The sequence below is a fragment of the Heptranchias perlo genome, chromosome 9, assembly GCF_035084215.1.
Source record: "Heptranchias perlo isolate sHepPer1 chromosome 9, sHepPer1.hap1, whole genome shotgun sequence".
Lineage (NCBI taxonomy): Eukaryota > Metazoa > Chordata > Chondrichthyes > Hexanchiformes > Hexanchidae > Heptranchias > Heptranchias perlo.
In genome coordinates, this window is record NC_090333.1 from 56,268,505 (window position 1) to 56,295,848 (window position 27,344).

Below are 27,344 nucleotides of genomic sequence, written 5' to 3' on the forward strand. Positions count from 1 at the left end.
AAGGGTAGTGGAAATCTAACTTTCTCCCCCAAAAGCCTGTGCATTCTGAGTCAATTATATTTCAAGACTGAGGAGTCATACGAATAGCTTTCCTTGCTTGCACACCCTAAACCTTGTTTTGAAAATCATTAAATTAAAAGCTCTTTTAAAAAATGTTGAATAAGCGAAAGTGTAAGAAATGTACTTGGGAGAAAAAATACTGATTCAATTTAATTGCACACCAGTCTTTAAAAATAAATTATACAACTTAAGCTCGAGGAACAGCACCTCATCTTTCGTTTAGGCACTTTACGACCTTCCGGACTCAACATTGATTTCAATAACTTCAGATCATATCCACTGCTCCCATTTTTTCGGTCAGCTAGTGCTGGGAATGGTTCTGCTGCTGCCATTTACAGCTACTCCTGATCAATCTTTTGTTTCTTAACCTGTTCCATTACCACCTTCCTTGCCTTGCACCATCATCCCTTTTGTCATTAATCACTCATGCCCTCTACCCTATCATAGACCTTCCCTTTTGTTCTTTCCTCTCCTCCCCGCCTTTCCCTGGCTCTGTACTTGATCAAAAACTTTAACTCTTAACATCTTCCAGTTCTGACGAAAGGTCTTCGACTTGAAATGTTAACTCTGTTTCTTTCTCCACAGATGCTGCATGGCTTGCTGAGCTTCTCCAGCATTTTCTGTTTTTATTTCAGCATTTCAAACAGTTGCTTTCTGGGCAGCAAATCTTATTAATTCAGTACTGGATCTGTACCACTGTACAACAATCTTTCCTCATAACTATTCATGTCTGCTCAAAGGTCTCTAATGAAGACTCAACAGTGTAATGTCTCCTCTACCAGCATAACATTTGGAGAATTCTGAATTCAGTAACTGCCAAAACTGTTGCCCCATTATACTTACAGTTCTTTCTTATATGTCATGACATCACAGTTCTAGCAAATTCAGATGTGCACAGAAGCTTGTTGCTAGAAATGTTACCCCTGACAAGCCGCTATTATGGAGCTAATGCTGTATTTATCAGAAAAGTGAAATATGCAAGACAGATGGTAGCAAGTTCGGTCATACCAAGAGGCCATCTCTGAGAACGATTCAATAGAAATAGAATGGGGTGAACTCAGGTTACCTCAATTTAAGCGTGTGCAATGGACATGCCTCAACTGACAGAGGGAATTAACAGTTCAAAGCATAATTACACATTTAACAAAGCCTTTGTTACAAGATTAACACAGCACCAGCAGGGTAGCTAAATGCTCTTAAGCCAAAGGCTTAAAAATAGATGTCATGTGGCAAAGTACCCCAAGCAATCAAATTAGTGCTGCTTTTGTAACCACAATAAATGTTATAATACCAAGTGAGCATGTAAACTCTACTGAATATTTAAAAAAAAGCAATACAGACAAACTATTAATTCTATAGGGGCAGTCTTATATGGAAGACATGTTAGGGAGAACCTTCACCACACGGACTGCAGCGGTTCAAGAAGGCGGCTCACCACCACCTTCTCAAGGGCAATTAGGGATGGGCAATAAATGCTGGCCTTGCCAGCGATGCCCACATCCCATGAATGAATAAAATAAAAACAGTGAAGTATGAAAACTAATCATGACGTGATGGCGGGTTTCATAACTCACAAGCACAACAGACACAGCAGACCTGTTTTCTGGATTCGTTTAAATCCTGAAGTGCATGCTGGTTATGCTTCACTGCTTGATCTTATTGTCTTTGGATACTATGGACTGGTCTGTGCCGTCACGCGAAGCAGCCCAGTGAGGCTACTGAGAAAATCACCAAGTCAGTTGAAATCTCGACACTAAATAGTTTTTACACAGAATGTACAACACAGAAACAGGCCATTCGGCCCAACAGGTCCATGGCAGTGTTTATGCTCCACACATGCCTCCTCCTACCTTTCTTCATCTAACCCTATCAGCATATCCTTCTATTCCTTTCTCCCTCATGTGTTTATCTAGCTTTCCCTTAAATGCATCTATGCTAGTCACCATAACTACTCCTTATGGTAGCGAGTTCCACAATCTAACCACTCTCTGGGTAAAAAAGTTTCTCCTGAATTCCCTATTGGATTTATTAATCATAGAATCATAGAAGTTACAACATGGAAACAGGCCCTTCGGCCCAACATGTCCATGTCGCCCAGTTTATACCACTAAGCTAGTCCCAATTGCCTGCACTTGGCCCATATCCCTCTATACCCATCTTACCCATGTAACTGTCCAAATGCTTTTTAAAAGACAAAATTGTACCCGCCTCTACTACTGCCTCTGGCAGCTCGTTCCAGACACTCACCACCCTTTGAGTGAAAAAATTGCCCCTCTGGACCCTTTTGTATCTCTCCCCTCTCACCTTAAATCTATGCCCCCTCGTTATAGACTCCCCTACCTTTGGGAAAAGATTTTGACTATCTACCTTATCTATGCCCCTCATTATTTTATAGACTTCTATAAGATCACCCCTAAACCTCCTACTCTCCAGGGAAAAAAGTCCCAGTCTGTCTAACCTCTCCCTGTAAGTCAAACCATCAAGTCCCGGTAGCATCCTAGTAAATCTTTTCTGCACTCTTTCTAGTTTAATAATATCCTTTCTATAATAGGGTGACCAGAACTGTACACAGTACTCCAAGTGTGGCCTCACCAATGCCCTGTACAACTTCAACAAGACATCCCAACTCCTGCATTCAATGTTCTGACCAATGAAACCAAGCATGCTGAATGCCTTCTTCACCACCCTATCCACCTGTGACTCCACTTTCAAGGAGCTATGAATCTGTACTCCTAGATCTCTTTGTTCTATAACTCTCCCCAACGCCCTACCATTAACGGAGTAGGTCCTGGCCCGATTCGATCTACCAAAATGCATCACCTCACATTTATCTAAATTAAACTCCATCTGCCATTCATCGGCCCACTGGCCCAATTTATCAAGATCCTGTTGCAATCCTAGATAACCTTCTTCACTGTCCACAATGCCACCAATCTTGGTGTCATCTGCAAACTTAATATAAATAACAAATAACAGCGTACCCAGCACCGATCCCTGAGGCACACCGCTGGACACAGGCATCCAGTTTGAAAAACAACCCTCTACAACCACCCTCTGTCTTCTGTCGTCAAGCCAATTTTGTATCCAATTGGCTACCTCACCTTGGATCCCATGAGATTTAACCTTATGTAACAACCTACCATGCGGTACCTTGTCAAATGCTTTGCTGAAGTCCATGTAGACCACGTCTACTGCACAGCCCTCATCTATCTTCTTGGTTACCCCTTCAAAAAACTCAATCAAATTCGTGAGACATGATTTTCCTCTCACAAAACCATGCTGACTGTTCCTAATTAGTCCCTGCCTCTCCTATGACTATCTTATATTTATGGCTCCTAGTTCTGGTCTCCCCCGCAAGTGGAAACATCTTCTCCACGTCTACCCCATCAAACCGTTTCATAATCTTAAAGATCTCTATGAGGTCACCCCTTGGTCTTTTTTCTAGAGAAAAAAGCCTAGCCTGTTCAATTTGTCCTGATAGGTATAACCTCTCAGTTCTGATATCCTAGTATATCTTTTTTGCACCTGCTCCAGTGCCTCTGTCTCCTTTTCATAATTTGGAGACCAGAACTGTGCACAGTACTTCAAGTGTGGTCTAACCAAAGTTTAACATAACCCCCTTGCTTTTTGATTCTATCCCTCTTGAAATGAACCCCAGTGCTTTGTTTGCCGCTTTGTTTGCCTTTTTTTATGGCCTTATTAACCTGCATCGCTACTTTTAGTAATTTATGCATCTATACCTCCATCTGATCCTCTACCCCATTGAGACTCTTATTTTCTAAGGAGTACGTAGCCTCCTTATTCTTCCTACAAAATGTACCATCTCACACTTATCTATATTGAAATTCATTTGCCAATTACACGCCCATTCTGCAAGTTTATTAATGTCTTCCTGTATTTTGTCAAAGTCCTCCGCAGTATTAACAACAATTTAGTGTCGTCCACAAATTTTGACATTGTACTTCTGATTCCCGAGTCCAAATTATTTATGTAAATGGAAAACAACAGTGGTCCCAGCACCGAATACTGTGGAACATCACTTCCTACCTTTTGCCAGTCTGAGTAACACCTACTCTTTGTTTTGTAACCAGCTTGCTATCCATTCTGCTACTTGTCCCTTGACTCCACGTGCTCTGACCTTAGTCATGAATCTACAATGCAGTACCTTATCGAAGCCATTTTGAAAATCCAAATATATTACATCTACTACATTACCCTTGTCTACTCTTTGTTACTTCTTCAAAGAATTCAATAAGGTCGGTCAAACATGACTTTCCCTTTTGAAATTCATGCTAACTACTTTTTATTATATTTTTGGTTTCTCGATGTTTTTCTATTACATCTTTGAGTAAGGATTCCATTATCTTTCCTATCATCGACATTAAGCTAATCGGTCTATAGTTCCCTGGACTTGTTCTATTTCCCTTTTTAAATATAAGAATCCCATTACCTGTCTGTCAGTCCTCTGGCACTATTCCATTTCCTAATGAATTTTTTTTCAGGCGTTTTATCCTCTCTAAGTTTGATTAGTTAATCAATTATCTCCCCCCTTTCTATCTTAAATGTCTTTATATATTTTTTGATCTCTTCTTCTAAGGTCACGCCCACCATGTTAGTCTCCCTGGTAAATAGAGGAAAAGTAATTATTTAATATTTCTGCCATTTCACCTGTGAGTTTATCATGTGTATCCCTTAGTGGCTATATCCCTATCTTGATTTTTCTTTTGTTATTTATGTGTATAGAATATTTTATTTTTTCTTTTTATATTCCTTGATAATTTGATTTTGTAGCTTCTCTTTGCCTTCCTAATCGTTTTTTTTTACTTTTTTCCTAACATTCTCATATTCGTTTTTGTCATTCTCCGTGGATGCCTTTTTCTTTAGTTTCAATTTTGCCCTTATTTCTTTATTCATCCATGGTGTGTCATTACCAGCTAGTTTGTTCTTGCTTTTTAGTGGGGTATATTTCTCCTGGATTCTATTGATCACTGTTTGAAATGTTTCCCACTACTGTTCTATTTCTTTGTTTGTCAGTAAATTTTTCCAGTTTATTTTCCCTAGTTCTATTCTCATCCCCTTAAAATCAGTTTTTTTCCAAATTAATTACTTTGGTCTTTGTCTTATGTCTTTCTCAATCTTTATCTTAAATCTTATTATATTATGATCACTATTGTTCAGATGTTCCCCAACGATTATTTCTCTTATCTGTTCTGGTTCATTTCCCATTACTAGATCCAGCAGTGCTTCCTCTCTTGTTGGGCTTTTTACATACTGGGTGAGATAGGAATCCTGCACACACTGTAAAAACTCCATTCCCTGTACCCCTTTACCTACCTCTTCTTGCCAGTTTATTCGGAGGTAGTTACTATCTCCCAGGATTATTATTCTGTGTCCTTTACTCATTTCACATATTTGCTTACACATTTCTTCCTCCACCTTCTTTCCACTATTAGGTGGTCTGTAGCATATCCCTATTAGTGTGATTGATCCCTTATCTTTTATTTCAATCCATACGGATTCTGGTTCTATCCTTCTGTTAATTATGTCCTTTTTTTTCTGCCATTATGTTATCTCTAATTAGTACAGCTACTCCACCCTTCTTCCTTCCCTATCCTTTCTGATTATGTTATAACCTGCAATATTTAGTTGCCAGTCCTGTTCTTTATGCAGCCATGTTTCAGTTATTCCTACTATATCTGGTTCCTCGCTACAGATTATCTAGTTTAGATGTATAAATTCTGCAGATAGGAAGGTTTACAACATAGAGCCATTTGAAGATATTGAAATATATGGGGCATATACAGTGAGAACTTTTAGCTGTTTCGAGAGTTTTAGATATAAATCATTTCTTTCAAAACAGATATTGTTTCGTGGTTTATATTTGTGGGGGCCTATTAATGGTGCACACTGCAGTATCTACATGTGGTATTCAATGATAACACTTTTTAAAAACACTGTTTTTATAGTAACTTTTACTACATGCCTCATAGAACAACAAGGACAACCTGCATTTAAGTAACACCTTTAAAGTAGCAAAAAGAATAAAACAAGTGAATTAGAAGCACAAATTCAGCTCAAAGGGTTCGACGTAGTAGCCACTGCAGAGACCTGGCTACAAGCTGGACAAGAATGGAAGATTAAGGTTCCAGGTTACAAGGCTTTAAAAAGGACAAAGAAATAGGGAATGTACGCATCGGCGCAGGCCCCAGGGATTTACAAACAGACATTTTGTTGACTTTCGTGTTTTAAGATTTTTCTGCTGAAAAAAACAGCAGCCTGTTTGAAAAGTGGGTGTGGCCCAGGTGTGTGTAATGGACAAGGCATTCTGACCAGACCCCTAAGCCAATTAAGGGAAATGTCTGAGTGGACAGAGTTTCTCTGGGAACACAATGAGCCAGGAAGGGCAATGCATATGGTAACTGGCAAGAGAAGGAGACACCATTGTTAATCAATGTTAAACCACTTAACCCAGATGTGGAGATGCCGGTGATGGACTGGGGTTGACAATTGTAAACAATTTTACAACACCAAGTTATAGTCCAGCAATTTTATTTTAAATTCACAAGCTTTCGGAGATTTTCTCCTAAAATCTCCGAAAGCTTGTGAATTTAAAATAAAATTGCTGGACTATAACTTGGTGTTGTAAAATTGTTTACACTTAACCCAGGACTAGGTGCAAAGTGAAACCCACTATCAGCCATTACCACCATTGCCTAGATGAGGTAACCCCGAAGGGCGGGAAATCAAACAAAGGAGGGCCATCAAAATCCCAGACAGGTTGGAAGCAAAAGGACATCACTGTAAGATTACCGGCTGCAGAAACAGCACCGCAGGAAAAGGAACGTTTCGGTTTTTTTTGGCGCAAAGTAGTTTGGAACTTTTGGGAGGTATAAGGAGGCAGTTATGGGACTTTTCGCTCTCTTGCTTCCTCGCCTGCTCTCGTCTTCGCTTGTCCTCACTTTCACAACAAGAAACGAGCACTCCGCCTAGGGCGGAGAGAAGAAACCACCACAAGAAATAGAGCCTTGCTCTTCAACCGTATGGACAAACCTCAAACTGAGACTTGAATACTGCGTGGTGGCACGGAATCAGGAGACACGTTTTCTACAAGGCGAAGCAGCAAGAAAGTCAAGGGACAATCGGGGTGAGCATTATCCAAGTCCACATCCTTAACACCACCGGTATTGTGTGAAGGGGTGTTGTGTGTTCCCAACCAAGCCATAGGGGTTTAGTGGGAAGGTTCTGCGTAGTGACAGTGCACTGTATTGTCTTACGCCACCGTTTTTTTTGGATATATTGAAGACGGCAGTGTGTGTTAACCTTAATAAACACTGTACGATTGAGTCTGAAAAAACTTGTCTAAGAGTCAATTCTGTTCACCGTAATTCCCGTCGTCTAGAACTGTGTAAGGGGGGGGTGATTCGAACCACCCAGCCAAACCACTTACAGGAAGAGGAGTAACTTTTGTTAATTTTTTGCATGATGTGCTTCATCTGTGATTCGTTTTGGAGCAATAAGATCCCATCAATTAATGGATTTTGTTAGTCTCCTAATTTATTTAAACAACAACAATGTGCATTCGTACAGTGCCTTTAACATAGTAAAATATCCTTAGGTGATTCACAGGAATGTTATCAAACAAAATTTGACAACAAGCCACCTAAGGAGATAGGTTTTAGGGAGCGTCGTAAAAGGAGGAGAGGTAGAGAGGAGGAGAGAGAAGTAGAGAGGTGGAGAGATTTAGGCAGGGAATTCCAGAGTTTAGGGTCTAGGTAGCTGAAGGCATGGCCGCCAATGGTGGAGTGATTAAAATTGGGATGCACAAGAGGCAATAATTGGAGGAGTGCAGAGATCTCTGACAGTTGTAGGGCTGGAGGAGGTTACAGAGATAGAGAGGGGCGAGGCCATGGAGAGATTTGAAAACAAGGATGAGAATTTAAAAACTGAGGCGTTGCTGGACCAGGAGCCAATGTAGGTCAGCGAGCACAGGGGTGATGAGTGAACGAGACCTGGTGCAAGTTAGGATACAGGCAGCAGAGTTTTTAAGTCTAATGGTTGTGCTTTCTACCAACACTGATCAGATTTGGGACTTTGCACATTTATAGTTAATTAGAAGGAATGTCAAGTGCATTAAAATATTTTCTGATCATACTGTCATGTGTTGGCTTTAATTGTAGTAACTTAATATATGTTCAGCTGCATATGGCCACATTTTGATGTGTTATTAGGTTTTGCTTCATTTTCCTATAGTACTCTACAAGTATCCACGTCCATTTTTCTCCAAGTAGAAAACGTTTTCCCATTTGAATGGTTGTTTGGCTTGCCAAATGGTAACATAGTATGTAGTCACACATTAATTCATGCTTATAGTGTGATGACCCAATTGCACCACTTCACAGTCTTACTATTATCTTCTCTGTATTAAGCCATGTGTTTTCCCCATCTGTTTCAGTTGTTTACTTTCTAAAAACAAGACCATTGAATGAAAAGACCATTTCTTTCTATGCATTGGTCATTCTGAATTGAAGGCATCTTGCAGATACTTTGTAGAATTCAGCAGAATAAGTGCTCATATTCAAATTTAATTCTGTAACTGAAAGAATGTTAATGTCATCTTCTAGTACTAGTGTGAAAATCCAGATACAAGTTTGTGTAGCTGTGTTACTGCTTTAATATCTTAAATAGTAGGTTACTATTGATTTATTCAGTCTTGTCATCAACTAGTAACAATCCTTGTGAGGGAGGGAGACAAGTGGGGTCTCTTTGGGATTGTGGACTCCCAAGATGACATGTCTAGTGATGGGAGACTGAAACTCAGTCAATGATCTGTATAATCTGATAGCTGAGCCACGTAGGTCTGCAGTACTCTAAGGCACTGTTGATGATTGACCAGCTAACCTGCCTCATTAATGCACTTGAAGTAATAGGCCGGTCAGCGGAAACTGGGATCTTTCCCAATCAGCTCTAGATAAACCAGCTGGTGTTTTTCTCCACGGGCCCCAACTAAATCGAATTCCATTCTCCTGCACACTCCTCAAACCTTTTACTATTCCCCTTTTGCAAACTTCTAAAACCTTTAAGAGTAATTTATGGACTATGCTTGAACAAACTTGCATAGCAACTATCAGTGTAAGAAATTTTTCTGATCTCCCTTTTATTTCTTTTTGTGATTTCTTAAATGTGTACCCTCTTGTTATGGTCTTGTCAATGATCTGTTAGTATCTACCTTATCATAAGCTTTCAAAATCTTAAAGACCATTATCAGTTTACTGCTTAACTTCACATCTCTAGTGAAAAAGACCAACTTTTCAAGCCTCTCTTTATGACAGTAATCTCTCATCACTGGTAACATCCCAGTGAATTTATGCTGCACCTTTTCCATTTCTTTTATACCCTTCCTAAAACGAGATGCCCAAAATGGCACACAATACTCCAACAGTGGCCTAAGTTTTATAGAAGTTGATTTTGTATTCAATGGCTCCCAATACAAAACTAAAGATTCAATTTCCCTTTGCATGGCCTTGTCTACTGGTGGTGCCACCTTTAATGACCTGTGTATCTATGCACCAAGATCCATGTACCCCTCTACTCCACTTAAAACGTATCATTTAAGGTGCATTTCCTTTCTCTATTCTTACTCCACACATCTGCATTTCTCAGCTGAAGTTACTAGATATTGAACAAGCACAAAAATGCAGTTTGATTTTTCTTCCCTTCTCTACTCCAGCGATGCTCAGGCCAATTATAGCATTCTTTCTACACGAGTAGTACATCACATTTTTTCCATTCTGAACTGCATGTCATCTATCTGCCCATTCTTCTAGCCTATCAATGTCCTCCTGCAGTTTTCACAATCCTTGTCACTAGAGGCCATCCTCCCCATTTAGTGTCATCAGGAAATTTCAATACTGCTCCATAATTCCCAAATCCAAACCATTTTTGTATAGACTGAAGAAGAACGGGCCTCTGTGAAACACCATGCTAGAATTTTAAACCTCGCCCCCTACCCCCCACCCCGGGGTGTACCATTTTGAAGCTGAAGTGCGGAAGTCCCACCCATTGGCGGGCCCCGCTAGGTAAAACCTAACGGGATAGGTGGCAAATTCAACAGGCTGCAGGATTTAAACTGGTAGGGACCTGCAAGCACTCAGATCATTGACATGTGTGAGCGGGTGAGATTTTGGTACTTGTAACACTTGGAGTTACTTGTAATTCTCAATATTGCTTATTTCTGATCCTGAAGCTGTCAGAGTTTATAATAGGTTCTGCTCTTGCTGTCTTGTACTGGCTGCAGAAGAGGAGGAGGAGGAGGAAGAGCAGCAACAACAGAGGCCTCAGGAGCAATAGGGTGGCCACTGAGAATACAGCAAGTGAGGGGCTGCTTACAGAAAGCCTTACCCTCCCAACAGGTTATATATAGGCCACAGGTCACCATTTTTGACATGTCTGAAGAACAGAGCATGTGGAGGCTGTGCTTATCGAGTCAGTTGTTGTTGACCTCTGCAGCCTCATGCAACAAGTCCTGCAGACTGCTGCGCCGGGGGGTCATGTCAGTGTCTGTGAAGGTGACCATCACCCTGAATTTCTGGATCGATCCAGGCTGCTATGGGGGACATGCTTGCATCTCTGCCAGAGAACCACTACACCTTGTTCCCAACTGATGAAAATAGTGAAAATGAGAATGTCTTGGGATTCGCAGCAATGGTTGGCTTCTATAGCCTGCAAGGCAACATGAACTGCATTCATGTTGCTATCAGGGCACCGCGACAGGAGCTTTTGTTAACTGCAAACGGTTTTACTCGATCAATGTCCAACTAGTATGTGATCACACTAAGAGAATCATGCGGGTCTATGCCAGGTACCCAGGCAGCTGCTATGATTCATTCATCCTGCAACATTCCCTCACTTTTCCACCATGGCAGATCCACATAAGATCCACACATTTGCATTTCTCATTTGAAGTTACTAGATATTGAACAAGCACAAAAATGCAGTTCGATTTTTCTTCCCTGCTCTACTCCAGTGATGCTCAGGCCAATTATAGCATTCTTTCTACACGAGTGGCACTATATTAATCCACGTATCTATTATAAATTATTTTATCAAATTATCCAAAAAGTTGCTCCTTGATCTTAATTGTTTTTTGTATTTTTAATATTATCTCAATTTAACACAGCTCCTCTAACACAGTTGGGTGCTGCTAGCCAGGGGAAATTCTCTTCATGTTTACTCCATAATCAATGATTATCATCTTATTAAAGACTGATCTGGGTTGATCAAATTGTATTAGCTGATGTTACTAGGGAAAAGGAGAAATAGACAAGGAACAATGTTCAACTGAATTAGAAAACACAGGAAGGCTCTGTTTAAAGATCTGAAAATTATGACCATACAACATTTTAAGAATGCTTAAAATGGAATTACAGTATATGAAATTTACTCTAGCAAGACCAATTACATGAACAGTTAGCAGACCACCGTCTGTAATAGAATGAAATAAAGACTTTCAATTATATAGCGCCTTTAACAGCCTCAGGACATTCCAAAGCGCTTTCATGAGGAAGGTATAGAAAGAATTATGCAAAATTTATTCCCCTTCCAGTTACATTATTGTGGAGATGCCAGTGATGGACTGGGGTGGACAAATGTAAGGACTTGCACAACACCAGGTTATAGTCCAACAGTTTTATTTTAAATCACAAGCTTTCGGAGCTTACCTCCTTCGTCAGAAGGACTTCACCTGGTGTTGTGCAAATCCTTACATAGTTACATTATTAGCAGAAAAAATAGTTGGGGATGGGTAGGGATTCCAATCATTTTTACAAAATTATACACTTAAAAATGTGCCATGAAATAGGGCAACGGTAGGCCTGAATGTCTAAGAATGAAAAATACCCCCCAAAAATTAACAGATTTTTGGAATAAACCTCTATTCATTCAGTCATGCCTGGGGTTCACATAATTTTTGATCCAGACTAAACATGTGTTTTTTTAGAACCCTAGTCCATTAAAAGGAAATACTTGTATTTATAAAGCACTTTAACATGTCATTGAAACATCTCAACTGTTTGCAGGGCACTGATTATAGTTATGAAGGCACATATAAGCTACATTACAAAGAAATTAAGTAAACTAACAGCACGTCGCTTTGAAGGATACAACGCAGTGGCCTTAATGTAGAAGTAAATTTTGTTATCCGTTATGCGAAATAATGGCATTTAGAATCTGATTGCTGTTTTAGAAAAACACCTATTAAACTAGTATCCTGAGTTTACGGCATTAACTTCCCCCTTTCTACCACCCCCCCCCCCCCCCCCCACCGCCCAATTACAACTTACTCACCAAATTCAGACATCTAATTTTCTGTACATACCTGCTTGAAGATAATCACTTAAGATCTCCACAGATGACAGCAAATTTCTTTTCACAATGAGGCCAAATACAGCGATCCAGTGTTTCTTCATACATTGTAATATGTCTTCCAAGGACCAAGGAGGCTTCAGAAACAGTATCTAAAATCAGGATCAAAAACAGATCACAGCAATTACACATAATTAATTTGACCTGTTACTATTTAACCATTCTAAGCACTTTGGTAATAGTTCAGCCGTAAAATTTTAAAAGTAGTACATTTTGGTTAAGTTATTTATTTGGAAAATACTATAAATAAACACATTTATAATGTTTCACACAAAGGCTAATATTAGTTATAGTCCTCGATATAAAATATTTGTAGGAATAGCTCTGATCAAAACATGGATATCTGAAATGCTGCAAAAGGATGATTCATTACCAGAAAGATGAAATCATTCTGGGCTTAAAGTCTGAAAATATTTAGGCTCTGGTGGAACCCTTGCGGAAATTCAGTCCTAAATATTTATCTGAACAGTTGACTACTGAGATTCTCTCCCCACGTATTCCAAAAAAGGTAGAAGAGATTGAAGAAAATATGATGCAATTAAACTTTTATTTTATTTCAACAAGTTCTACTGTGTCCATATTAATCAAACTAATTATTTAGTATAAAAAAATTTAAGCACTGCTGATATTTTTGGCATACTGTGGAAATAGTTCTGATCTATGATAGTCATACTGAAAAAAAGAGGGACATGAAATGGCTTGGATTTCAAAGGCACATAAAAAGGATATTGTTTCTTTATTCACTGTTACTTTTTTTAAGGATGCTCTTGAAACATTTCAATGTATATAGCAATCCAATTTTTACCTCTGTCCAGAGATCATCATACACTGTTTTCATCTCTGTTTCTAAGATGGCCGACAGAGCACTGCCTAGTGATTTCTCTAGCTGAGAGATAATGCCAGTAACATCCAAAGTGGACTCTTGTGCTGATAGATGCTGATTAACTGTTCCATTTGGCTCTTTTACATTGATCACTATAAGATATAAAGAATAACAAAAATGTCACGTTCTAGTTTAACCAAACAGAATAAGCGAAGTTAGGTAACAGATAATAAATCTGGGCACAAACAAACAGGCAATTTCTGCCTGGAATAAGTTACTTACTGTTATATTCATAGTTAGTAATGTAACGACACAGAACATTTAACAACACAAACACAGCGCCTTTTAAAAATGTGAAGTTAGTTAACCCTTAAACATTATGGAAACTCCGAACACAACTCACAAATCTATTTCTAATACTTCTGTGTTGTACAATTTTATAATTAGAAATGATAGTTGCAGGCTCCATCGACGGATCAGTTGAGAAGTGCACGGCCCAGTGTGGAACTGAGCCACACAAACGAGGAAAGTCCCAGATTTAATCCCTCAACTGTGCTGAGTTAGCTAATCTCAGCGGGAATGGCAGTAGTGGTATTATAATTAGCTTCAGTACTTCTGCACTAGGGAGGGCAAGAAAAATCAGCCAGGGTTTCCTACACCTACCCTATGATTACTTCCATAAAATGCTTGCCTGTGGGCAATGGTTGAGGTCAACATCAGCCTGGGCTGCGATGTCCCCTGCCTCCTGGTCAAATGGACATCTAACACTCGTCGTCTAGGCTCAAAGATAAAGAATGATCATTTGTGTGAGATACTGAGTTACAAGGGTTCTTTCACAACAGTGGAAAACCTGTTGCAAGAGCAAATAGGTAGTGTTCTTTCACAGGATGGAAAGAACACTTGGATCTCACCATATTGTTTCTACTTGAATGCACAGCTCCTGATCAAACTTGGAAACACTGCAAACTGCTACCACCAGCCACTGTATTGTTGTGCAACAGTGAAACACTGTTCCAGATATGGAAAAATGCTGACTGCGTGGGTAGTGGAATAACCAGTTACACCCACACAATAAGCCAAGTTCTGTAAAGGCTGCATATGTTCTTACTTAAACTTCAGCACAAGCGCACTTGATGGAATGATACACTAAAGGAAAAAAAGAGCATTCTGAAATTCACCGAGCAGTCTTCAAAAGAATATGTTATACATTCTTCTCATTCACCTTAAACTGTTAGCAAATGGAGTTAGAAAAAAAGCTAAGATCAGAAGTAGAATGGTGGAGATTCAAATGGGTTAGAACAATGGCCAAAAGTAGAATTAAATAATTTTTATGCATCTATATTAGTAATGAAACATACAGTGGTTATACCATTGCCAAAAGCACAATTCTTGAAAATGAATATTGTTGAACTGTGCAGGCTTCCTCCAGATGCAGAGCCTTTCTAAAGTTCCAATTGGATTTTTCAGTAATTTTCAAAGCCAGCTCTTAACTAAGTACAAGACCCTCCTTCTTGCCTTAGCCATAATTTTTGAATTGAATGTGTGCATAGGGAACACACAATATGTAAAAGTGGAACATTTGAGTTTATTTAAAAGGCAGATGGTAAAGTTCAAAAGAGCGATGTAGCTACAAATGAGCTGTGACACAAATAGAAGAAACTGGGTCATTCTCCTGTTGCTCACTTGGTATTCATTTATAGGAACAGGGGGACACCATTCAGGCCCTCACGCCTGTTCTGTCATTCAATTAGATCATGGTTGATCAACTCCATTTACCTACCTTTTCTCCATATCCCTTGATACCCTTACCTAACAAAAATCTATAGGAATATAGGAACACAAGGCAAAATAATAAATTAGGAACAAATTTAGCGTAAAAATTTAGGCCACTTTCTCATGTTTTTTTTTTCTCTTGCAATTTTCCACCTTGCTCCCAAGTGTTAGCTTGGCTCAGTGGGAGCACTCTCGCCTGTGCATCAGAAGGTTGTGGGTCTAAACCCTACATTGCAGGATTTCAGCATACAATTCTCCATACACCATATCATACCAACACCAAGGAACATTTTCACAACCCAATGATATACAGTAGAAACTTAATTATCTGCCTTAATCAGAGCAGATAATCAAGATTCCAATGTATAGTTAGTGCCACCCAGAGCACCTTTTGTTCAAATCTAAACCTGGATGAAAGGCACATAGCCAGTCGTAGAGAGAAAAAATGGAAAAGTTAGCAGTAATGTCTCAAACCTCATGTCTAGGTTAGGCTGCAATACTGCTTAAAAGTGTCACTGTGGTTGCATTTTACTTTAATAATTTGAGAAGCCACCTCAAGGGGTGCTGTTGACACACTGGACAGCTTTTGACAGCCAGTTCCAACACCTTTGAAGTATGTACTTGTTACAAATCAGGACGAGATTATGGTGCCCTAACTTCTCCGCCCCAGCTCATGCCGCTCTCCGGCTGAGACCTCACATCTCCTGTTATCATGAGCTGGTTCAAACTCAGCAAAAATTTCATACAGAATTGGGTATGCAGATAACGGAAAGTGGATAACAGAGGTTGTACTGAATTGAGATAAAATCCGTCCTTGCAAAGGGTGTTGGCGAACACAGAAAGAAAGATTACTAAATACTTTGACAGAAGCTCTAAACATTTATTATGTATAGGCCACTACAGACTTTACAACAACAAATCTAAATTTACAAAATGAGGTTAAGATGGAAAAATATTCCTCTGGGAAAGTACTTCCCAGAGGAGTAAAGATGGACACCAAGCGAGGGGGTTAGGTGAGTGACCAAAGGCATAATCAAAAGGTAGATTTTGAGAAGGTGTTCAAAGGTGAAGAGAGAGGAACTGAGGCAGGTAGTTTCGGAATAGAGTTCCAGAGAATGGGGCTGAGACAATTGATACCAGTCACTGATGATGAAATAGAAGGGGGGGGGGGGATGTGCAGGAGGTCAGGGCTAGAAGAACAAAGGACTCAGGATGAGGCATATGGGTGAAAGAGGTCAGAGAAGGGGTGAAGCCATGGAGGCATCTGTAGATGAAAACAAGGATGTTGAAATCGAAATGTTGGTGCTTTGTGAGCCAATGAAGTTCAACAAGGAATGGAGTGATGGGCAACTAGAACCTAGTGAGAGGCTGTACGTGGTGGAGTTTTGTAGAAATTGGAATTAATGGAAGGTGGAGTTTAAGGGACCCATGAGGGACCGCTTGAAGAGAATAAAAGTTTATCCCTGATTATACACTTAACAGAACAATTTTAAGTGAAACATAATATACTGACTAACCTGATTGAGGTTGCTTGAAGGTATTAAGATCCTGAGTGTTTAGGACATCGCTGATGGGTTTCAAGTTGCTTAATTCAGTCAAGAGATCAACCTTCCTTACAGCCTTGACATTGCTTACCAGGGCTTTACTGCAAAGGTTTTTATCATCACTGTAGGAGATAAACTTACACATTAACAGAAGTCATTGTTTCACACGTACACACATCATCATATAATATTTTGACTTGGTTTCAAATAAATGATTAAATAATGAACATATTTTTTACCACTAAAATACACAGAGCTTAATAATTCAAAGTTGAAATTCCCTCTTCTATGCCATGGAAACCAGGAAGCACCTTACAAAATATTTCTATATTAAAGGCACTATCCCTATGTTAGCAAAGGGAAAAAAAAAATCAGCCAGGTTTCCCAATCCTAGTCGTTATGCAATGAAGTGTGGTTGAGCACTGAACCCCCGAGTTCGGTGAAGGGAAAACCAGCTAGGGTTCCCGCTCCTGATCCCTATGTGACAACTCCCTGCTTGAAACATGCTTGTATGGGTTATGGATTAATACAGGATCAGGCTTGATTGTGACGTCCTCCACAGAGAGATAGCCTGCCTGCACTCATGAGAAAGCTCACAGAACAATATTGCCCACTTGAACAAGGAACTGGAGGGCGATCATGACCTGTGAAATTGGACCCCAATGAGAAGTCAAAACCTTCAGAAAAGGAAAGGGAAGAAAGTTGGAGAGAAAAAAAGACAAAAAAAATGTAATTAGTTCGAAAACAAATTAAGTAACATTAAAAGCAAAATACTGCAGATGCTGGAAATCTGAAATAAAAACAGAAAATGCTGGAGAAGCTCAGCAAGTCAGGCAGCATCTGTGGAGAAAGAAACAGAGTTAACATTTCAAGTCGAAGACCTTTCATCAGAACTAAGTAAAGTTAATTATTTACCCAAAACAAGTCCATACACATAGTAGTTTTAATATAAAGGGGAATCTTTATCAATAGATCAGTAAATTTTCCAACCTTTTATCGAGTTATATTTTTAGCATGTATTTTTATGTCAATCAAAGTGAAGGATATAAGTGCTGGGAGCTGAACTATGACAAGAGACAAAGAAAACCTTAAGGGATTATATATTAATCATCTGCAATAATAGCGTTATTTCATATGAAGGGACTCTAAAAAGAAAAAGCTCCTTCCAGGCACCCCGGTCTGCAAAGGCATGTATAACTGAGCCATACAGACCAAAAAGCCGCAGAGTCCATTCCCCAGTCTGTGTTGCATTAAGTCAGCCTTCCCCGGGGATTGGAAGAAAGCAAATGTAACACTACTATTCAAGAAAGGAGGGAGAGAGAAAACTAAAGGCCAGTTAGCCTGACATCAGTAGTAGGGAAAATGTTAGAATCTATTATTAAGGATATAGTAACAGGGCACTTAAAAAATTATAATATAATCGATTAAGCAGAGTCAACATGGTTTTATGAAAGGGAAATAGTGTTTTACAAATCTATTAAGAGTTTTTTGATGGTGTAAATAGCAGGGTAGGTAAAGGGAAACTAGTGGATGTAGTATATTTGGATTTTCAAAAGGCATTCGATAAGGTGCCACATAAGAGGTTGTTACACAAGATTAGGACTCATGGGATTGGGAGTAATATATTAGCATGGATTGAGAATTGGTTAACGGGCAGAAAACAGAGAGTAGCAATAAACAGGTCATTTTTGGGTCGGCAGGTTGTAACTAGTGGGGTGCCGTAGGGATGATATGATTTAGACGAAGGGACCTGTGTAATGTATCCAAGTTTGCTGACGATACAAAGCTAGGTGGGAAAGTAAGCTGTGAGGAGGACACAAAGAGTGTGCAAAGGGATATCGACAGGTTAAGTGAGTGGGCAAGAAGGTGGCAGATGGAGTATAATGTGTGGAAATGTGAGGTTATTCACTTTGGTAGGAAAAATAGAAAAAACAGAATTTTTTTTTAAATGGTAAGAAACTATTAAATGTTGGTGTTCAGAGGGATTTGGGTGTCCTTGCAAACAAAACACAGAAAGTTAACATGCAGGTACAGCAAGCACTTAAAAAGGCAAATGTTATGTTGGCCTTTATTGCAAGGAGGTTGGAGTACAAGAGTAAGGAAGTCTTGCTGCAGTTGGACAGGGCTTTGGTGAGACCACACCTGGAGTACGGTGTACAGTTTTGGTCTCCTTACCTAAGGAGGGATGTACTTGCCTCAGAGGTGGTGCAACAAAGGTTCACTAGATTCCTGGGATGAAAGGGTTAACCTGTGAGAAGAGATGTGAGTAGAATGGACCTATATTCTCTGGAGTTTAGAAGAATGAGGGGTGATCTCATTGAAACATGTAAGATTCTAAGAGGGCTTAACAGGGTGGATGCTGAGAGGGTGTTTCCCCTGGCTGGAGAGTCGAGAACTAGGGGACATAGTCTCAAGATAAGGGGTCGGACATTTACAACTGAGACGAGGAGGAATTTCTTCGCTCAGAGGGTCGTGAATATTTGGGATTCTCTACCCAAGAGGGCTGTGGATGCTCAGTCGTTGGGTATATTCAAGACTGAGATTGATAGATTTTTGGACTCTAAGGGAACCAAGGGATATGGGGATCGGGCAGGAAAGTGGAGTTGAGGTTGAAGATCAGTCATGATGTTATTGAATGGCGGAGCAGGCTCGAGGGGCCTTACGGCCTTCTCCTGCTCCCATTTCTTATGTTCTCATGTTCTTATGATCTCAGCTGGGCCAGGTAGCAAAAAATTAGCTACAATTTTGCTTGCGATCACCATCCAATGATCCACCTGGAAAGTATATTTGTGGATGATGGGTAAGGATAAGACTGGGCTTGGCCTCAAGAGTCAACTGGCATGTTGACATTTACTGTTTAAGCGTACACATGAAGAATGGCCAATTAATTGAGGTACCTTAGCATGAGTCAATTCCTTCAGGAGTGAAGGGACAAAACTAGCGGTGAAGGAAAAACTGCATTTATATAACGCTTTATCTTGTCTCTCAAAAATGTGGGAAGGCACATCACAATATAAATGAAATGCAGTGATTATTGTTACATAGGAAAACGCAGCTGTCATTTTGCAAACAAAAATGAGATGAATGATCAGTTTTTACTGATGTTGGTTGAGGGAGGAATGTTGGCCAGGACAGGAGGAGAACTCCTTGTTGTTCTTCAAATAGTGCTATGGGAACTTTAATACCCACCTGAACTACTAATATAGGCAGATAGGGTCTCCTTTAACATTTCATCTGCAGCTTCCTCAGTACGCAGGAGTGTCTGCTTAGATTGTGCTTTCAAAGTCATGAAGTGAGGCTTGATCTGACAACTTCTGACTCACAGATGAGTGTGCTACAAACCGAGTGAAGCTGACTCACAAAAAAAATTAACTTCATTCCACTCTCCCTCTTCACTTAGCTAGAAATATCAGATTAATTTGCTGAACATACCAGATTAATTTGCCTGGCTGTAAATAAACTGCTGTAATACCACAAAATCAAGTTTTATTTTTTATCAACTGGAGGTTTACACTACATTCAACTTGTTGAAAATGCAGTTTGTTTTACATTTCTAGTATATTACATGTGCCTCTTTTAAAGCATAGACCTTATAGACAATTGCATATTTTTAGAATCTGATAACGTAGTTAACCAAAAAGCATTAATCACAAATTGCAGCCAGGAATAGTTTAAGTGGAATTTTATTGGAAGATAGTATTATGGTTCAGAGAAATATACTGGCCCAGAATTTGCTATCAGAATAATGGAGAGTTTAATGCGCACGCTGTTATTAGTGTGTAAATAGCCAAGTAATTTGTGGGGAACAAGAGATACCTCGTGAGCAGCAAATCGCCACAAATTGCTGGATGATTTGCACCACTCCGCCATTAGCCTCTTGCAAATGGAAGCTGGCTGTCAACCTGCACCTGTGTTTCAAGGAAATGCTGCATTTGTGCTGTTAAAACAAATTAAACTCATCTAAGTTAGCGTTGGTACCTTAACAACGCAAGGACCCTTTTGATGATGAGATACACGTTCCTGCAATGCCACTTAACCTCTCCAGCCCAGAAAGGGAACAACTGAAACTGTGGAGTATCATTCCTGCAGCTAGTTAATTGTTCTTGGAGGTTTTTGAAATTTGAAATTTAAATTTTTAAAAATGTTTTCTTACTTTTCTTTTCTGTCTCTTTTTTTCTCTCTCTCAATCCAATCTTTCTTTCCCTCTCTTTATTTCTCTTTCTGCATCTAATTTGACTCTAATTCACCCTATTTCCTCCTCTGTTTCTTTCTCTATCCTTAAATTTTAATCGGTTAAGGAGATAGACCATTGGTCCCGTCGTTCACCAAGGTCCCAGATGCCCTGTTGACCTCACCATGTTGTTATCAGCTCACATGTCTAGCAATTTGCAATGGAAAAAATTGGAGCTGATGGGTGAGGAAAAAAAAATATAACAAATGGGGCAGGTGATGCCCTGCTCCAGCAAATTCTAGGCCATTGTTTTATAAATGGTAAAAGTTGACATAAGAAATGTGACAAAAATGTGACAACGGCATGCCACGTTCTGTAGGGATGAAGTGTGTGCAGACTCATGTTTTTAATAACAGAAATAACAAAAGATTTAGTTTCATTTACAGTATAATGCTTGCTGTGCATTTCCAAATTGAAGAGTGCATTTGGGGAGCATTGTCTCATATAGAGGGCTTGAAAAAGTCTCAGGAGGGAGAGAAAGATGATCCCCCTACTGTGTAATTTATATCTAGCAAATGCCACTTCGCTAGGAACTTGAGGGGGCAAGGGGAGTGAAGCAAGTCAAATAAGCAGCACTCTATTTCTTTTACCATTGACAAACTTTCATCTCTGTCTGTAACTACTTTGGGCAATTGATTCAGCAGCATTGTCTTACCTGCACAGGAGGACATCTGCACAAGGGTACAACTGCTGGTACTGCATACAACACTGCAACACCCGGTCATCATTGTTTTCTTCCCTTAAACCACCTGCTCAGAAAAAGAAATCAATATGGAGGTACCATAACATATCAAAGGACTACGCGACAGCATGGGGGAACTTTAGTGGTAGTGGCTAATTTTTGTTAATGGGGTAGAGTCAAACAATCCAGAATAATTTCACATGACTTTTGTGTTATTTTGACTTGCTTAAACACAGTCTTTAACTCAGCTTGCTTTCAATGCATGTGGGCAAATTACCATATCACAACAGTGTCAGAGTTTTTATTTGAAAAAAAAGTGCTTTTTAGCAAACAGTTTGTTTCCTCACTGATGGGACCATCGGCACTTACTTTTGTCTATAATGCCGTAAAAGATTTATAGAAATTTGGAGTATTTATTTTATACTTCACTATTTCATTGTATACGCTGCATAATTTTTTTAGTTGGTGACAGGACAAAATCTCTATTTCCAAATATATGCCCTCTTTTATCCCCGATTCTCAGGTATATTGTTTTCTACACTGATGCGAGGTCTTTCTACGATATGCCCTATTTCCGGACTGGAAGGAACGCAAGCGTCCATATTTTGACCTGTAATAATGCTCCACTTGCTGCTCTTTTAAACTGAGTTCAAATCAACCCAAAACCAAAAGATCTTTTAAAACAAACTTCAGGCCAAGCTACCAAGCTTTTGTTCTCTTACAGATAGCTTAAAGGCCTAAATATTGTTTCGACTAAAAATGCGATTTTTAAATCTTTAATGTTCCGGTGAATAGTGTGTCTGTTGTCGAGCATACAGTAATCAGAGGGCGTTACATTCAACAATGTACAATGGCACATTAAACACACTGAATTCTAATTTTAAACAATTTCTCAACATTTCTGAGAAAGCAGCTTAAGTAGCTTGGGTTGATGTTGATTTAAAAATCTCTCCCTCAGAATTAAAGTACATTTTTTTGTTTGGTTAGGATGTCTGATTAATCTGATGATTTGCAATCTGGGCATTCTGAACCTACTCAGATAAATCAGGTCTGACTGTATGATAATCTGTAGTAAAAACAACTTTGAGGTGTCCCAGTCAGTACATTTCACAAGTCAAAGTAGTTGACTTTGTGAGATTCTGTCATGACCATCTATAATGCAGCAAAATGGAGCAATCCACTTAGCTTTATCTACAAATGATGATTTACAATTATAAAGATCCCTCTTGGCTGTAGGTCTCCCTCCTCCCTGAATGGTTGCAAACAACGTACTGTAGTCATAGTACAAAAGTCAAGACAAACCGATTTTAGACTGAACTTACACTACATTGGTAGCATCCAGGCAAAGTGGAGATTTGCACCAATGCTACAATTCTGGTGTAAACAGAACATTAAACTTCCCCATATTTGTCAAGAGTTGGTTTTCCACATTGTTATCAAAGACAGGAGCATGAATATCCTCATTAAAGCAGCACCTCAGGCACAAGTAATATATTCTTAACATGCAAGTGCCAGGATCCCCCAGCCATTTGTTCATTAAACAACTTGGAGGTGATGTAGCCATTGCACTATGCTCCCCAACAGTTTCTATTTTTTATTCTGGTAATCTACAAATGGGAAACAGGTTATGAACACACTGTAGGATTTTTCCATCACTTGTTTATTAAAATCCTATTTGGGTATGTATACATGACCACTTTAATACATGCTGATATTGAGGTCATTATTCAGCTTTCATTCAGTGGAAAGGTCAGACAAAACATAATAATATATAACTTTCAAATGTTTAGCTTTTGGGACTAACCTCCTCTAGGTTTCTAGATAAAGTTGAGTTTTAGTGCTGTAGATCTCTGCAATGCACTGATCACCAATACACATCCTTGAAATAAAATCATTTTTTTTCTATAAATGCAACTTTCATGAAAAGTCACAACTAATTTTTATAGTTCTGTAAATTCAATAGATGATGACTGAATGCAAAGTAAACTTAATGTAAAATTATGTCCCTTTTGAGCAATCTCATTGGCCAATAGTGATCATGTGACCTCATTTTGTGTCACTTTGTAGCAATCTCATTGGCTGCAGTTAATCACATAACTGTGATTAATGACAGAGTTTTGGACACAGAATAAACGCAAGAGAAGGCAGGCCAGCTGGGGGAGGGGAGAGGGGAGAGGATGATTTTACATATTTCTGCTTATATGACAATGGCTCTCTAATCCCCAGTAACCAGCTCGCTGTTTCCATAGCAGCTGCTGCTCACCGCTTTAGAATGCTGTAGTCAGTTCTGGGAACAAGTTCACTGAAAAATCTCAATAGCAATTGGCCTGTAGTAATCATTGCTCACTGGAAACCACATGCCATAACAATAACAAAGCGACGTCTTGGAGCAGTTTGACCTGTTTTTTTTCCCTCGAACTACAAGATAAATCTCCATCAAAAATGTTATGAAGGTCATAAATAAATAGAATATCAATTAGAAAGGGAGGATTCGACAATTTTTTCCCATTATAAAATTAATATAAATATATATGCAGCAGACAGGGGGGGAAAATGGAAAAGTAAGAAACATAATGAATGAACGCTGAAGATCAAAAAAGCAGAAGGTAATACAGAACATATAAATAGACAAGAAAATTGTAATCATAGAATAGTTACAGCACAGGAGGCAGCAATTCGACTCTTTGTAAGAGCAACCTAGTTAGAATCATAGAAAGGTCACAGAACAGAAGGAGGCCATTCGGCCCATCGAATCCGCGCTGGCTCTATGCAAGAGCAAACCAGCTAGTCCCACTCCCCCGCCCCATCCCCGTAGACCTGCAAATTTTCTATTTTCAAGTACTTATCCAGTTCCCTTTTGAAGGCCATGATTGAATCTGCCTCCAACACCCCCTCAGGCAGTGCATTCCAGATCCTAAGCACTCGCTGTGTAAAAAAGTTCTTTTGCCAATCACCTTAAATCTATGTCACCTGGTTCTTGAACCTTCCACAAATGGAAAGTTTCTGTAAGTCTACTCTGTCTAGACTCTTCATGATTTTGAATACCTCTATCAAATCTCCTCACAACCTTCTCTGTTCTGAGGAGAACAACCCCAGCTTCTCCAGTCTATCCACGGAACTAAAGTCCCTCATTCCTGGAATTATTTAGTAAATCTCTTCTGCACCCACTCCAAGGTCTTCTGTGCGTTGCACAGAACTGGACACAATACTCCAGTTGAGGCCAAACCAGTGTTTTATAAAGGTCCACATCATGACTTCCATATTTTTGTACTCTATGCCTCAATCTACTCTCGTCTAAGTGACTATTAATTCTGTCCTGGATTATCGTTTCTAAAAGTTTACCCACCACTGAGGTTGAACTGACTGGCCTGCAGTTGCTGGGTTTATCCTTACATCCTTTTTTGAACAAGGGTGTAACATTTGCAATTCTCCAGTCCTCTGGCACCATCCCCGTATCTACGGATGCTTGGAAGGTTATGGCCAGTATCTCCGCAATTTCTACCCTTATTTCCCTCAGCAACCTAGAATGCGGGAGACTTATCTACTTTAAGTAGCCATGATGTGGAGATGCCGGTGATGGACTGGGGTGGACAAATGTAAGGAATCTTACAACACCAGGTTATAGTCCAACAGTTTTATTTGAAAATCACAAGCTTTCAGAGGCGTTCTCCTTCATCAGGTGAGAGAAACTCACCTGACGAAGGAGAAAGCCTCCGAAAGCTTGTGATTTTCAAATAAAACTGTTGGACTATAACCTGGTGTTGTAAGATTCCCTACTTTAAGTACAGCTAGCTTTTCAAGTACCTCTTCTTCATCAATTTTTAGCCATTCCAGTATCTCAACTATATCTTCCTTTACTGAAACACTGGCAGCATCTTCTTCCTTGGTAAAGACAGATGCAAAGTACTCATTTAGTACCTCGGCGATCCCCTCTGCCTCCATGTGTAGATCTCCTTTATGGTCCCTAATCGGCCCCACCCCTCCTCTTACTACCCGTTTACTGTTTACATGTCTGTAGAAGACTTTTGGATTCCCTTTTATGTTGGCCACCAGTCTATTCTCAGACTCTCCCTTTGCCCCTCTTACTTCCTTTTTCACTTCCCCTCTGAACTTTCTATATTCAGCCTGGTTCTCACTTGTGTTATCAACCTGACATGTGTCATACGCCCCTTTTTTCCATTTCTTCTTACGCACTACCTCTTGTGTCATCCAGGGAGCTCTGGCTTTAGCTGCCCTACCTTTCTGCCTCATGGGAATGTGCCCAAACTGTACCCGAACCATCTCCTCCTTAAAGGCCGCCCACTGTCCAATTACAGTTTTGCTTGCCAATCTTTGATTCCAATTTATCCGGGCCAGATCTGTTCTCATCCCATTGAAATTGGCCCTCCTCCAATTGAGTATTTTTATGTTAGAGTGGTCCATGTCCTTTTCCATAGCTATTCTAAACCTTATGATACTGGTTAGTCCCATTCCCCTGCTCTTTCCCCATAGCCCTGCAAATTTTTTCCCTTCAAGTATTTATCCAATTCCATTTTGAAAGCCACAATTGAATCTGCTTCCACCATCCTTTCAGGCAGCGCATTCCAGATCATAACTACTCGCTGCGTTAAAAAGTTTTTCCTCATGTCGCCTTTGGTTCTTTTGCCAATCACCTTAAATCTGTGTCCTCTGGTTCTTGACCCTTCCGCCAATGGGAACAGTTTCTCTTTATTTACTTTATCTTAACCCTTCATGATTTTGAACACTTCTATCAAATCTCCTCTTAACCTTCTCTGCTCTACAACAAACTCAAATTTGATAGAGTCCTAATTTTTAAAAATATTTTTCATCATAAACAATACCACACAAGATCACTGGTAGAATATAAATTGGGGAGGGAGGATTCAACATTTTTTTCCCAACTATCTACATATTATTCAAATTGGTACATTTGTTGCATCTTCTCCTATGTAAACAGTTCCTATGGAACTTTCAATGTTAACCAAGTCTACACCTACTTGTTACACTTGTAATTGCTAATGATACCTACAGGCAGTGGTAATAGGACTTTCCCAGCTTAGTGGATTTGAGTAACATTTTGATTGCCACAAAACCCTGTGATGCTCTACAATTGAAGTATTCAAAAAAAGTGTTTTGAGTCTGTATGAGTTGAAGATTCTGATCACTGGGTGGTACTATTACCGTTTCCACACAAATCACTCAAATGCTTTCTGAAAATTTTTGATCCACTATTTTTACTTAGCAATTGAAATTTCTAGTATCCAAGATAAAGATTTAAACAACATTTTAAAAATTACAAATTTCACAAAAACTTAATTACATTTTTTTTTGTGTCATTTAATGTCTTCATAAGCATTTTTACTTAATGCCTCAGCCTCTCCAAAAGGCTAGGCTTGGACTTAATACTTTTGTCCAGAGCTGTGATGGTGTGAGCTGAATTTGGATTGTAGTCTGAGCATATGCAGTGTACCAGATTTCCTAGGATGCATCAGTACCATTCGGTCAGCTGTACTAAAGCAATATTTTTCTTCAGTTTCTGCCAGTTGTTTTCAAAATTATTTTAAAGAAAAGTTAAAGGACAAATTTCAAAAATGTTATTGAGTTTAAGTTTAAGTTAAATGTTCTTGCTTAAAACAAATTAGTTGAACAGGAGAGAGAAAAATCAGAGTGTACTGATTACCCACCTGTTGTAGCTTTTGTTTTGTGTCAAAAAATATACTAAGCTGAGAGAGGCAGGGAGGGAAAGCGTCATCCCACTCTCACTTCAAAATTTGTTTCCTGGTGAAAGCCACGAACCAGCTTTTCAATTAC

At 39.4% G+C, this 27,344-nt stretch overlaps 1 protein-coding gene across 4 annotated transcripts in view; it reads right to left on the reverse strand.

Annotated features, from left to right (window-relative positions):
- Positions 1 to 27,344, reverse strand: part of swt1 (SWT1 RNA endoribonuclease homolog) — a 120,437-nt gene that overhangs the window by 58,431 nt on the left and 34,662 nt on the right. For all 4 annotated transcript variants that reach the window (XM_067990496.1, XM_067990497.1, XM_067990495.1 and 1 more), the window contains 4 exons: positions 21,507 to 21,600; positions 16,594 to 16,742; positions 13,286 to 13,455; positions 12,434 to 12,572 (listed from right to left, as the gene is read on the reverse strand). In XM_067990496.1, coding sequence (XP_067846597.1) covers positions 12,434 to 12,572; positions 13,286 to 13,455; positions 16,594 to 16,742; positions 21,507 to 21,600 — 552 coding nt within the window. The remainder of the gene's footprint in view (positions 1 to 12,433; positions 12,573 to 13,285; positions 13,456 to 16,593; positions 16,743 to 21,506; positions 21,601 to 27,344) is intronic.